Source organism: Sipha flava, unplaced genomic scaffold, assembly GCF_003268045.1.
Source record: "Sipha flava isolate LNK unplaced genomic scaffold, YSA_version1 582_pilon_pilon, whole genome shotgun sequence".
NCBI lineage: Eukaryota > Metazoa > Arthropoda > Insecta > Hemiptera > Aphididae > Sipha > Sipha flava.
In genome coordinates, this window is record NW_020273561.1 from 50999 (window position 1) to 66292 (window position 15294).

At 36.7% G+C, this 15294-nt stretch overlaps 1 protein-coding gene across 3 annotated transcripts; it reads right to left on the minus strand.

Moving 5' to 3' along the window:
• Positions 1 to 881: 881 nt before the first annotated feature.
• On the minus strand, positions 882 to 11050 carry LOC112691245 (facilitated trehalose transporter Tret1-like). 3 transcript variants are annotated; one of them, XM_025565401.1, is made up of 4 exons: positions 10366 to 11050; positions 5501 to 5636; positions 2761 to 2946; positions 882 to 2569 (listed from the first exon to the last, which is right to left on the minus strand). In XM_025565401.1, the coding sequence occupies exons 1-4, from the start codon at positions 10420 to 10422 to the stop codon at positions 1449 to 1451; spliced, it is 1500 nt and encodes a 499-aa protein (XP_025421186.1). In that variant the 5' UTR covers positions 10423 to 11050; the 3' UTR covers positions 882 to 1448. The 3 variants fall into 3 exon arrangements, with proteins under 3 accessions (XP_025421186.1, XP_025421188.1, XP_025421187.1); XM_025565403.1 differs by lacking the exon at positions 10366 to 11050 and adding an exon at positions 7324 to 7596; XM_025565402.1 differs by lacking the exon at positions 10366 to 11050 and adding an exon at positions 7309 to 7596.
• Positions 11051 to 15294: the final 4244 nt, after the last annotated feature.

Consider the following 15294-nt stretch of genomic DNA (forward strand, 5'->3'; position numbering starts at 1 on the left):
TTAATTTCATTCAAACAATAAAAATCCAAGCGCGTATTGTGTTGATTGTGATTTATTTTAATATTCTTATACCAAGACATGAGATATACTTATAACTATACCCAAAAAAGAGTTGTTCGTGAGTCAAAACCCTTTTATAATAATAATATTGTTTCGATTAGCTTGTAACAATTTCCCTCGTTCTTAAACCGTTTGTTAGATGAATTGGTCATGTTAAAATATGTTAAGTAGGTACAAGACTTTTAGTTTCTGAACATGTGTCTGTAATAGTATACGTTATTAATTATTGTCCAGTAAAAGTTAATGTCGGTAAGCTACATTGTTATCTCTGAAATTGAAATTGTTCTTTAATAAATATTTTACGTTCACTGGGAGCCTATTTGAATTTTTGTTTACTTGACATTTCTTAAAAGCGATTACTTTTTAATTTTGTTAAAATAAAATTTACGTTTTTAGAATCACTGCACATACTCATACACAGGCACATACTCGTTTTATATTATAGACTATCGTGGCAATTCTTTGTGGTGTAGTATAACTGCATTTTTAAAGAAGTAGAACTGATACGTCTCACGTAACAGAATAAGTCATCTATAAGTATAAAAAAACATAAAAAAGTCGTTATTCTAGGTATTCAGTTTTTTTTTACTGTTTATTTTTTTTTATTTTATTTTTTATCATTTTCTAATACAGATAATAAATGGTTTCATATTAAAAAATTCGACACAATACGTAACAAAGTTTGATTTTACAAAATTTCCCTAACAATAAAATAATATCACAAGTTTGTTTTATTTACAATTTAGGCAATACTATTGTATAATAAATAAATATTGGTAAATACTTAAAGATATACACTATAAAATAACAAAACTACATGATAACATAAACAACTACCTATTTATTTTCAATCACATATCACTGTCGTACGATTACTGTGAGTAGGTGCACACGAAGTAATACAGTTAGGTACGACAACAAAATTGAAATTCGATTGGGACGGAAAACGCCACGTAATATAGGATATAGGAGTGGATGTAGACGCCTTAGGGTGCTACTCTGGTGGCGATAAATATTCGAAAAATGAAATAAAATCTCTTTCAAATATCATGTCGGACTTGTGAATCTGTGAACGGAATTTCTAATCATTCCGTTTCGACACGTCGGAATCGTTTGGTTTTTTACTATTCGCGACCTCCGTCTGACGGACACGTTTTCGCGTAAACGGATGGCGAAAATGTCAAACGGAATTACGCGGATCCGAAAAATAATAATAATAATAATAATAAATAAATAAAATAATAATAATAAATAATAGTAATAATGTTATGTGATTAGTTAGTTTCGTCCACAGCCAAAGTGATAGAATATGATGTAGCGTAGGTATATAGCGTTTACAGGTGAAAATAAATTAATAGAACTCTCGCGCGTGGCTACCAGGATCGATCCTAACTAATCGAGTACACCGCGGACTCTTTGGGCCTGAAACGCTTCTCCGGGTATCCAGTGCCGTTAGCAGGGGGGCTGTTGAACAGCTGCTCGACCTGGTGCAGGCTCTTGCCCCGCGTCTCCGGCAGAAATGCGAAGCAGAAGCACGCGGCCACGGCGGCCGCGGCCGCGAACAGCCACATGATCTGATCGGTCTCCAGGGCGGACATCAGGCCGGGCGACACCTTGACCGTGATGAATATGAAGAAGTAACCGAGCGACGGCACCAGGCCGCCCATGATGCCGCGCACGTTGAGCGGGAACATTTCGCCGATCATCATCCACGGCAGCGGCACCATGCCCAGCATGCTGACGCTGACGTTGAACAGTATGCACACCAGCGGCACCCAGCTGAACGGCCGGTCGTCCACGTCCAGCGCGCTGTACATGAGCTGGTACGTGCCGCACGCGGCCATCGACACGGCCATCAGCACCGCGGACGTGATGGCCATCGTGCGGCGGTTCAGGTGCTGTATGCATATGGAACCGGTGATGCTCATAATGAGCCGGAGCAGCGCGACCATGATCGACGCCAGGTTGTTGTCCAGCGTGGAGCCGGCCACCTGGAAGAAGTTGACCGCGTAGTACAGTATCACGTACACGCCGCTGGCCTCCTGCAGCACGAAGAAGCACACCAGGATCAGGAACGGTTTCCACACGGCCGGCGCCAGGAAGTCTCTGAGCCGTGGCCCCGCCGCGGCGGTCCGTTCGGCCCCTTCGCCGCCGCCGCCGCCGCCGCCGCCATCCCCGTTCACGCTCAGCGTGTTCAGGATCTCGGCCAGCTCCTTGTCGGCCACCGACGGTTTGCGCCTCAGCCACATCAGCGCCTTGCCCGCGTCCGTCACGCGGCCCTTGGACGCCAACCACGACGGCGACTCCGGAATGAGGTTGACCGTCAGGAAGCTGAGGAACGACGTGAGCACGCACAGGATGGACACGATCTGCCACGGCATGATCGCGCCCAGCGAGTACACGAACAGCACGCCGATCGACACGAAAATCGGCCCGAACGCCGACAGCACTCCCCGGTGCTTAGCCAAGCTCACCTCCGCCACGTACACGTAACAGGCCGACGACATGCCTGCAACACCCCGCGCGCCACGGCCGCGTGTTATGAATATCAGACAACGGTCGTTCGGGTCGGCAAACACTCGGCGGTGGTCACGGTACGTGATCCGCACGCGCCGGTCCGCCGGGCAAACGCGTTGTTGTTCCGCGGTGCCCGGCGCGGAGCGTTACCTTCGTTTAGACGCGCCGTCGACGTTCACTTACCGATAGCCACTCCGGACACGAACCGTCCCAGGCACAGGTACGTCACGTCCGTGGACAGCCCGATCACCGTCCAACCGATCAAGAACGGTACGGCCGTCAGCTGAACGGTCATCCTCCTTCCCAGCGTCTGCATGAAAACACCCGACATCAGTGCTCCCAACGGGTTCGATACGACTCCCAGGCTCGCTGCGAAAGGGACGCGGACGAAATGAGTTACGAGTGTATTGCGTTTTATTTTTAAATAAACAATTTATTTTTTTTATTTTCATCATTATTATTATAATATTATATTACGAGTTGGTCCGGGAAACGACTGGACAAGTAATGATGTGACCACGTCGGATCATGTTGTTCTGTACGACTGTTGCGATGCGTACGGTTGGTCAACGCGCGTTTGTCGAATTGAAAACAAAACCGAACATAATGATGTTGTTCCGGTTGATGTTTTGTTTTTATCGCCCGTTTCATCGTGAACCGTGAACAAGTTCAACGCGTACAAATACACTACATCGTTTTCAATTAACACGATGACTGCTTTATAATATTACGATCGGTGGCCTCTCAAGTTTTCGACGCAGAAAACCCGTGTCATCGAAACGATATTGCATTCGATACGAATTATAATACTATTAATGCACACATTTTGCATCGTACCGAGTTATATGATTAGTAAAAGACGCCAGGAGCGTATTAAGACTTACTTCTAGGGGGGAGGAGACTCAAATTTTTTCTTCAATTCAGGCTCAAAATTTACAAGTTAAATTTTTGGTTATATCAGGTGAATCCTTAATAATATTAAGGTTTTTGTTTTTTTTTTTAATCTAATGTCGGATCCACTTAGAATCGATTTTTGTGCAGTTCTCTTTTATCACCTGTTTGTGTTTTGAAAGTTGCACTTGTGTTTTATTTAATTTTTCACTATGTATAGACCCGACAAAAAGCCCAATTCAGTATTCACAACAACGTGTAATTTGATTTCGTTATAAAATGATCCACATTAAAAAAATTTTAAATATATATCTCATATTTAATCAATTCCTTAAATACGGATTTAAGGGGAATCAATCGCCTCTTTGTCCCTCCCTAAAATACGCACACGTAAGACGCTAATATTATTGACCGCTTAAGTGCTATAAAACAAAACCTGCATCAGGCAGTGAATTAATCAAATCGATTTTTTTTCGAAAATTTCACATACGAGTACTGATATTTCTTGAAGATATGATACAGCGCTAGTATAACGAGTAACAATAAACGAGGTTCAATAAAATATTGACACATATTGCTTACTGTTTAATACGGGGGTGGCGTATTTTACTGGTGAGTGGTTCTCGTGCTCGAATTCCTTAGAAGAAAAAAAAGGTTCAAAAGTCATAAATAACTTGCTACGAAGGAACAGAAAACGAAAATATTATTTGTGGTTGTAAATAACTTTTCATTTGTATTTATAATGATAGTATAATTATTAATTCATACTTTATATGTGTTTTTATAATATTATTAAAACATTTATTTTTTGAAAAATGTAACCTTCCCTCCCCACAAACAATTTGAAAATACGCCACTGAATACGGGTACTTGGCACACAGTTATTTAATATAATACAAATATTAAAACATTGTTATGTTTTCGTGTATTAAATACATTTTATGAAATTCCATTATATATAAAAAAAAAAATCAATTACGATAGTGGACAATGTTTGTTAATTGTTTTCTTTTTAGCGATTTTGAATAAAATACTAATTTATTATAATAGTGTTCTGTAGTCATCACATTTGATCACCTATACCTCCTATTTATATATATTTTTATTGTAACTATAACCATGGACTATAGGGTAATAAATTATACTATCAACTTTTTCTATTTTTTTTTTTTTAATTCGTTTAAGTATGATAAAAATGATAAAAAATAATGACGGAATCTGGTAGAAAAAATCATATTGAATTATCCATGTACCGACGGGCCAACCACTCGGCATATCAATCATGTGTCATTTAAGCTGATAATTGCGCGTGCGTGTACCTGCGGACAGGAACTTTCATATTTTTGCCGTTTTGCAAATTATATTTATTGCGAGCGATTGTTATCGAACATTCATACTGGATAACCTTGACCGCAACCTGGAGACACCTCGAACCCGGGATAGATAATGACATTGCTCTTAATGATTGAAATTATGGTCTGCGGTTGGAGCGAAAGTAAATCCTACGGAACACGCGAGTTGGCGTACCTACTAATAATTCGTTTCGGAATCGGAATCAGTGATTGAATCGTTTCCTTATTGGTTCGGTTATTTTACTGAAAAACCGTGGAAATTCGACGGAGTGTGCGCGCGCGGCAGTTGGTTCCGAATACGAAAAGCCCACGGAAACCGTATACCTTCCGTGAGCGATGTACCCACCGAACGCGATCGATCGCTGCGAACTACGATCACAGCTCTTCTCGCCGCTAACATTGATCAACCAGTATTATCAATTAAATACGGCCGTTAAGTAGGTGAATTATCTGTTATGGGGACATTTTCGAAACCGGTTGCCTTATTCCTTTCGACACGCGCCTTACGTTAACACGATTATGTATAACCCCGCTCGGAGCTTGCGCGGTCGTTCTTGTACGTACAGGTATGTCGTGCACCGCCGGCAGCGCTAGGCGTTACGTGCGCGTGCGGTGACAATCGTTGTACAACAAATGTGCCCCGTCGGGCCCATACGGCACAGCCGTCGGTTTGCGCTCACCTATCCACGACGCTTCCACGTTGTTCACCAGTATGGAGCTGCTGGAGTCGAGAAGCTGCGGAAGGAGTACCGCTGAGAACCCCTGGCACATGCCCACGGAAATCGAGTTGACGTGGGCAACCACGGCGGACATGATCTGCAAAACGAAAGCACACGCGCGATGTATCACACGGTTTTTCTGTTCCGCTAATATAGTTAGCTAATGCAGTTGTTATTGTAATGGGACGACGATGGCTTCGTCTCAATTTAAATCGGTAACGCGCGGCACGCGCGCGCACGCACACGCGCGCGCACGAAACGTATGAACTCTGTCCGCATGGGGTTCACCGAAGGACGCTTTAACACAATGTTTTAAATTAAATCCCATAAGTATTTCCTTTTTGGACGCCTTGAACCTTGGCAGTAAATATGAGTCAATCCGCTACCGAGACGTTTTCGACATAGGTACACACAATAACAACACCCGTGATTGATCGAGTCGTCGCCGCGCGCGCGTGTTGCCACCGCGGAGCTTAATGCCCGTAAGTTCCCCATCCGCTTAGCGAGCGGTGCACAAATGATAACAACATTTGGTTTCCCGTCGGAAACCGTGGTCCGCGAGATCGTGCAAACAACACACGGATCGAGTGTGATCATTAGGTACGTCAATCGTGTCCGCTGGGGCGTTGTAGAACAGCGTTTTCTCGAACGCATTTATATGATATACCCGTTTCGCACAAAACCAACAACAAATATTACACGAGACACATGATACGGACAAATATTTTAACGCCTAACAACTGTCACTAATTGTCGTGTATAACAATCGACTCGTTGAACAAATCAAAGTATAGACTCCGAACATGCCAGTACTACGTGATTATTATAATATTTCGCTAAGATAGAAACCATTACCATCGTCTCGCTGAGGGGCCGGTTCGTACGAAAAATGATATAGTCTTATAATAAATTTGCATCTTTTTGTTCCGAGTTTTGAGTAATATTATTTATGAGACACTGGAGGTTAAAATGTAAAACATAAAATAGGTCATGGACTTGTCAACACAAAACTCATCGTTTTTATGATTGTGTAGTCCTACGCGAAATTTGGATTATATAATAATTTTAACTCAATCGTAGAAAAATCACGATAAATTAGTTTTCCTCTATAAACATCACTCGCGGTAAAATATGATATAATGCAGGATGCCCCGTGTGGAATTACTAATTGTGATATCTCCTATGTTAATAAAGAGAATCACATTACGTTTTTTTCTTTAATAAATAATGTGAGTAAAGACTAAACAAACATTTAATAACGGTTTAAATAAATATGTTCTATTGTAAAACGAAAAAAATTTAATTTTAAAATTTCTGTAAGTATAGTATAAGCATTAAAAAAAAAAAAAAAAAATACCATTTTAAGGAATTCGATTTTTAGAGTATGTTAACTTCTTAACTTCATAAATCAAAAAAAATGTAGCAGGCAAGATTTTTGTAAAAAATAATTTGGTGATAAGTTATTATTGGTCGATAGAAAGACACGAATTTTAATAGTTAATAACTACTTTTTTACAAAAAAAACAAAAAAAAAAATCTAAGATCTTCAAAATAATGCATTAAATATTTAAACATTAAAATGTCTAGAAATATCAAAACCAATTGAAAATGTTACCTTTGTTTTCAAAAATTTATAAATTTGATTTATACATAAATGAGTTATAAAAAAATAAAATAAGATTTTACTATACTTTTTGATGCAAGAGAAATCGTAACTAGTTAATCCACGTAGGACGCCGTAAATATTATTAAATTTGCTGAGAACTTACATAAAAAATGTTTACCATGTGTTCCTAGTATACGACTTAAACTGACTCATCAACATCTCATATTCAATAAAATATTTCGACCACTAACATGCTTTTATTTAAAATTACACGAATTCACGAGTGTCTCTAAATCAACGACTGGTTAAAACGATTAGTGTTTAGACATTCGTCTTTAACATTTTAATTAATGTGAACCGATAAAAATAATGTGTTGAACGTTACATCTGATGAGGTTCATGCTGTTATTGTTATGATGTATCAATTAGTTTATGCAAATGTCCAGTTACATAAATATTTAATTCGATCATGAACATTTTATGATTTCATTGAACTATAATTATGTTATAATCGTTACATTTAAAGCGTTTCAGTAATTAATTATAGACCACACGAAGTTGAAAATTAAATAAATATATTGCGCATATATATTACAACTCTTATATAATAGACTGGGATTAATTTCTTTTGTAATTCATACACCAGTTAGTAAAAATTAATAACAAATTGCACTTACAATTTAGAAAAAATGTTTTTGAATTATTATCATATATTAACACACATTTATTTATACACTTTTATAACTTTTTAATAAGTCTATACATAAGTATATTCATAAAGCATTTACTTTAATTAATACTATTAATAAACATTAATTTTATTCTACTAATAATAAATATGCAAAAGTGGAACTAGGAATTTCTACGCCCAGGAAAAATATTAAAACTACGTTCTACCATAGACCATGAATCAACTAACCTCCCCTATAATAAACACATTATTAGTAAAAAAGTGAAGAATATCAAACTAGTAATCAATAAAAGATTATGTACAAAATTTACACCCTCTAAAATTTTACATCTAGGGATAAATCCCCGTCTTCTTCCTCTTAGTTTCGCCATAGCGTATACGTATATGTATAATACGAGCATATTGGTTAAATCAACAGCAAATATTAAATATTATTTTATACTTATTCGTTCACCTCAATAAAATAAAATAAATTACTATAATTTTTTTTTCTAGAATGTATCAGTTAATATTGAAAAGAAATATTCATTATATATCATTATATCACGTGAACAAAATTAATAGTATAAAAAATGTATCACACCAAATTATTATTATTTTACACATTGATACAATACGAATAAATATTCTTTTAATTATTACATAAGAACTAACTATTCATTTTTTCTTTAAGATTTCGTTTAATTATTTCTATGTAAAAACACATACAATTTTTAAAGTTGATAATTATATTTAATTATCGAATTAGATTAATTTTAAAATGTTGATTTTTAAATAATACAAAAAATAAACATATTTATTATTTGTAACAAATTATGTATATGACTATATGTATATAATCATAGGGAGATGAATACATGGATAATTATTTATTTCATTTTTAATTAGGTTATAATGATTTTTATTGCATACATTTGTTATTACTTATAAATATTAAGCTAAACAAATATGATATACATATACCTTTTATACATGTAAATTACTAAAATTGAAGTATATATTTGTCTTTTTCTCTTTATTCCAAAAACGATAGGAACGATATTACGAAATCAATGAATAAATGGATTTTTTATTTTTGTGTTTTATAAAAAAATATACATAAACTTATCGTAATTTGCTGATCATCACTAATATATGATTTTAAATGCATTATAAATTAGGTACTTTTAATAGTACATAGGTACATAAATTGATAAAGTCCTCTTAATAAGTTCATACAACACAAGAATACATTATAATAATCAACATTTTTTTGATACACAAATAATATTTGAAAAAAAAACATTTAAAACCAATGAGTTAGAAAATTATCTTAATAAAAATTCAGAAATTAAATCGTAGGTTAAATATTTGTATTTAAAATAAAATCCTTAGTTATTCAATATAATTAGTACCTATTATTAGTACCCGTACGAACATATTTCAACATTGAATACTCAGATAACAGTCTATTAAAAGTGTTATGTCTGTTATTATACATAAAATGCATTGTGAAATGATAAATTTATCAAGTTATAATAGTTTCTATTAATTTGAACTATTTAGATTTTACGTGGGAATAAAAAAACTGGAAACCATACCTAATCAACTTTATTTTTTTTAAACAATTTTTCTTTTATTTCTTCGTTGTTCATTTTATAGTTCTATGAATATTTTACTTACTACACCATACAATGAAATGATAAAATATAATTAGTTATAACTGCTCACTGATTACTTTGACGATTTAAAAATGTTACTCAATAGAATTTAACATAATAGTACTCGTATATTATAAATACTGTTTTTCACAAAGCTTTTGCACGAGTGCCTGATTTAGGATAACTTTCCATTTATGTAATATGAATTATGATGACTGGTTAAGATTTCAGAACCCGCACGTAGAATTTCATTTGTTGTAATAATATCAATATTATCTTATTAAGTCGTGAGATTTGTGCTTTTCAATCATATCCATTGAATACTTATCGAAAGAATAAACACACCCGTTGCGGGTATTGAATTTCAATCACATTGTTTTAAACACAGTTCAATAAAAAAAAAAATTAAAAAAAATACGTTTTCCGTGAAAACAAATGCGCAAACATTTCCAAGAAACTATGCAAATGAAGCGTGTACATTGTCTCGTGTAATATTTTTTACTTCGATTCGTTCGAGGGAATCGTTAATTTTTTTATCGCACTATTACCCAACGGCTACCTGTACGATCAGGGTTTTGTGTGACGGTACAAAAAAACAAAAATCGAACAGCGAGATGAAATGTTAAGAAACCCCGAACCCGTTTCGGTAATGTTTTCGTGCGTTTTCGGTGCAGCGAGACGAACCACCACGCGCGAGTCGAGTGATCGCAGTGCCTAAAACGCACGTGTTCGCGGCGAAACAATAAATGAAAAACCGTCGTCGGCAGCACGCTGCTGGCCGTCACGGTTTTCGGTAGGGGACACGTGTCGAGAAACGAACGGGGCGAGCGGCGACAACCGACATAAAAGTTACGGCTCGTCACGGTTAACGGATGCGCGTCGTACTCACGGTTCTGCCGCATCCCCATTGCCAGGTGTTCCATAACGTCTTGAAGGAATGTTTCATGTCCCGTCAAGCAGTACCGAGGGACGTCCACCGACGGATGATGATGATATGCCCTGGGCGGCACCGGATCTCATCGGCGGCGGCGGCGACCCGGCGCGGTGTCCGGTCCGCCGAATCGGTCGGTCGACGCGGAAAAAGTGTATACGGGGGGTGCGGGGAAACGAAAAACCGTTGAGCCGGGAGAACGCGGGCGAAAACGGATAGCGCGGATACGGCGGTCGGTCGGACGGGACGTGTGCAAATAATAAAATGCAAATAAACAACACGACAACGTTTTACCGTCGCGGTTTCTCGTCCCGGATTACGGTCATTCCGACACTGCCAGGCACGCGCGTGGTTACGTTTATCGTTGTCGTCGTAAACAGCACTCTCGCGCGCGCGGTAATAATAGACGAGAACGGCGGCACTGGCGCGCGCACGGCGGTACAGGTGGTAGGTAGCGCGGACGGTAACGTAAGGAGGACGGCGGACGCGCGTTTTACCGTGCGGATCGCGGACGGATGATTGCGATTCGATGATATATGTCTCCGCGGGTCGATGAGATGCCGACTGTGCGGCGACGGCGTCGACGGCGAACGACGCGGCCGTCGCGTGCCCGGACGGACCGCCGTCGACACGCTCGCCCCGCGCGACTCCTACTACTTTTACGTAACGACGGCACCGGATCCGTTCGGATCTCGCGCGCGCTCGGTCCGCTGTCCTCCGTCCTTTCGCCGCCGCCGCCGCCGCCGCCGCCGTTAGAAGGGTTAGGGGTCCACCTGTTGGACCGCCGGGACGCGGACCAGGTGTTTACGGACTGGGTCCCCGGTGTCAACCGTCCGTCGTGCGTGCGCTGTCCCGAACTCCCTGCGGCGAGATCATCATCCGCGCTCCCCGCGCCGCGCCATCGACCGTGCCGCGGTGGCGGCGGCGAGTATTTTATTCGTTTATTTTTTTTTTTTCCGACGCCCGTCCGCCGAAACCGTTCGCACGAAAATAATGTCGCTTGCAAAGTGTTCTCTCGGCTGTCTTTCCAACCGCGCACACCGGTTTAGTGGTTCCGGGGTACGACCCCCCCTTCACGTGATGGGTCGAAAGCCGCTGCGCCGTACGATTACGATTACCGCGCGACGCAGCGGCCCGTGGTCTGACATGGCGTCACTCGTCTGGCCGCGGTACGACGGGGTCGACGGGGTTTATTGCTTGTTGTTCCCGCTGTTGAGTTTAACCGTCCCCTCAAGTTTCAACACACGATACCGTGGTCCAGTGGTGTAGACACGATTTTTTTCTGGGGTGGGGAGGGGGTGTTTAAGAGTCCATTCACAATGTTCTTAGTATATCTTAATACGAGGTCCTATATAACATTTGAAATGCTATTATAATTATGTTTCGTATTTAATGAAATTTTTTAATATATACCTTATCGTAGTAAAATTAAAATATCATTTTACTATAATACGTAAATATTAATAAATAATAATTAAATATCATTAAAAAAAAAAAAAAATCTGGGGGAAACCCCTTACGTAACTACGCCACTGCCGTTGTCCGGTTCGATGTAAACGGTTTTCTGCGTAGGATGTGCCACGCGACCGTCACAATACGAAATCGATTTCCTAACACTGTTCAACACCTCGGTGTGTTCGCCGTGCCCTGAACTTGAATTCTCCTCGGCAACAAAGAGTTCTTAATATTGGACTTGAGCAAGAAATGTTTAAGCGCTCCAACGGATTACCGTCAAATATCTTCCGTTAAAACGATAATTGGAGTTTACTGATAAGTGATCACTGCACTGCAATGAAAATGATGTACCAACACGAGATTTTATTTATATATATATATATAAATATGATAATCGTTAACTTCGGTTTTCATAGTTATACTAGATCGATGCATCAATAACTATTGAAGAAATGGTTATGATTCTTTTCTTAAACATTTAGCGCTTTTTGTAGCTTAGCACAAAATGTATTATTTACACGACAACAATTATCTTTAGTTATTATTTATTCAATTTTTACTACAATCACTGTTTTCGTATTACATAAACGGATAACATTTTTCAATAAAATGTTTTAAAAACATGTAACTCGAGGTGATCTTAAGAATCAATGGTACTCCTAAAGGGGGGTGCACTTCATAAGGTAAGATTATTGAAATACGATTCTGGATAAGGTGAAACCATTATTGTTTCTTGTCTTGAAAAACACAACTTGATCCTATGAAAAAACGGCATCAGATCTGAAATTAAATGTATACCCTAATTTTTTCGTTTTACTACTATCGATGGAAAGTTTCACCCTCTAAGAATTCGATTTCAACGAGGGTGAATGACATGAACGACTTACTAACGGATAAAACCTACACGAGGCTTAATGTTATTCTTTTCTCACTGTCGTTCTGCAAACGCGCACACATTACACGTGATGACGTTAATCAACCGATAAAACCGAAATATTATTTTAAATGTACGTATTAGTTCATAAGTCCATAACCCTATGCATGCACTACGCGTGGTTTTGCTTACGCAGTTCTTAAAACGTAGAACGTATTTGTATCATATTCAGATAGTAGTTGCTTAACACAACATTATACCTATGGGCTTTGACGAATATTAGGAATAATATAACGACTACGAAGTTCTAAATATAAATAAGGTAATCAAAATGACAACTATTGCACTTGAAAAATCGGTTTATCATTGTATTTTTAATCAATTACACAATCACGTGTTTTGTTTTGGTAGTTCTTAAATCATAACTGATTTATTCTAATTACAACAATCAACGAATCGTAACTAAATATCAAGTAAATGGCTAACATTTGCTGGTATCGAGCATTCGTTTCGAGGTGCAAAATTGATTACTGAACAGTCGTCGCTTACTTACATTTAAAAATATTGGAAACATTTTAATCACACAATATAGTTATTAATTTGAGTATGATTTTACAAATTAACTAATTACAATTATTTTACATAAGTATACAGCATTAATTATAACCGAACTTTAAAGGTGATTATATAATTTTCCAATTTAATTTAAAACATCTGAAAGGCTTACTTATTTCTAAAGTAATTATTTTATGTATGACGTGTTATTATTGTCAACACAATAATTATATATATATATATATGTTAATTTTATAATAATTAATGTATTATTGTATATATTGTTTGTGATAATAATATCAAATGCATTATAATATATTAAATATTTAATTGTTTATTTTTAAATTTGTTTCGGTATGTAAATTATAATGTAACCAATAAGAATAAAAATGTATTTATTTATATAAATATTTATTATGAATTAAAAATATATATATATTACTCACATTTTATTAGTAAATATATTTTGTGTTCAAATTGATCGCATTGATTCAAACCCATGTATACTTTTTTACTATACTAAAAGAGATAAGTTAATTTAGATTTTATTTATTACCAGTGTGCTTGCAATAATGAAAAGTTCTATTTACGATTCCGTAGATGTGACAAAACAAAAAAATGAGAATTATATCATATGTGTTGAATAAAATGAATACAAACGAATCGTAATGTAAAGTAGACTAAGAATCCAACATTTTTCAAGTACACCTAATTCAAAATTTTATGAATTTCAAATTTGAATTACCCTAATTAGAATCGGGGAAACTGATATAGTATAAATTTACTGTTGTCTGCTACTAATACAACTAGGATATACCTAAAGTTATTAGTTATTCAGTTATTACCTATTATACATAAATTAAACTATCAAAGTATATGTATGTATACACGTGTTATATGACGATGTATTACATGCTAGTACAATAACCTTAATGTGTACCTGTATATTATAATATATATTTACTTTTAAGATTGAGTCAAGGAAATATATAAAACCTCATACCTATAAATAATTAAATAATTAAATGTGAACATGTACTTCCGTCTCGTTTATGACCTAATGGTAAAAGTAAACTTTGGATGGTTTAAAAAAATTATTACAAATTTCGGATCATATATGTAGAATCTACGTTGTTATCATACGCAAAATATCAAAATGGGCATTTTTTTTTTTAGTTAATGAACATATACGAGTAAGTTCATTGCACCAATTGGTTAAAACCATCACTTGTAACAAATGACTCGCCTTCATGTACCACATTATTTCCAGTTGCCTGTAAGGACGATGTAAATTAAAGGGAACGCAAACCGACAAAAATTAGCATTTTTACGAACGATTTGTTCACAATTTGTGTGACAGTTTGAGCAGAGATCGTGATATCCAAATTATTGAATCGTATATATATATAAAACATTTTTGATGGTGTACTGACATAATGGAGTAGGAAAACACCAAACATATTACAATACTATAATGCATTAATAAATAAAGAAACAAGGCCGTGAATGATAATATCTCTTGAGTAATCAAAGTAAACTTTCAAAGTATTACGAATAGAGGAGTAAAATGTGCTTATACATTTTTGTCCGTTTCAGTATAAAAATAAATAAGACAAAACATTTTCATTTTATATACACACTAATTTCCATAAAAAATAAATAAATACTCTTTTCAAATTACGTTCAAAATAAAGTTTTTAGACGAGTTTCATGCATAGTTTCAATGACAACGTTCGTATCGCGATCTTCGCTTTTCAAACAGATTGACCGAATAGCGTCTAATTTTTTTAGCATATATATAAGCCGTACTTTTACGTAAATAATAAATTATTAACGATATGGTATTAATGAATTCCGAGCTTTTTTTTTTTATGAGCCTAAAGGTTTAGCGCTATCATCACTAGTTTCCTTCATCTATCAACTTGGTAAACTAATTAATAAAGAGTTTAACGATACAAAATGTACAGCATCACTAAGATTATTTTAAGCTTTCAGTGTGATAA

Excerpts from the sequence above, each read along its gene's own strand:
- LOC112691245 (XM_025565401.1), bottom strand. The coding sequence starts at position 10,422 with ATGAAACATTCCTTCAAGACGTTATGGAACACCTGGCAATGGGGATGC. Across the intron at positions 5,637-10,365 it reads AATGGGGATGCGGCAGAACC|ATCATGTCCGCCGTGGTTGC; the intron begins GTGAGTACGACG and ends TTCGTTTTGCAG. Across the intron at positions 2,947-5,500 it reads CGTGGAAGCGTCGTGGATAG|CGAGCCTGGGAGTCGTATCG; the intron begins GTGAGCGCAAAC and ends TCCCTTTCGCAG.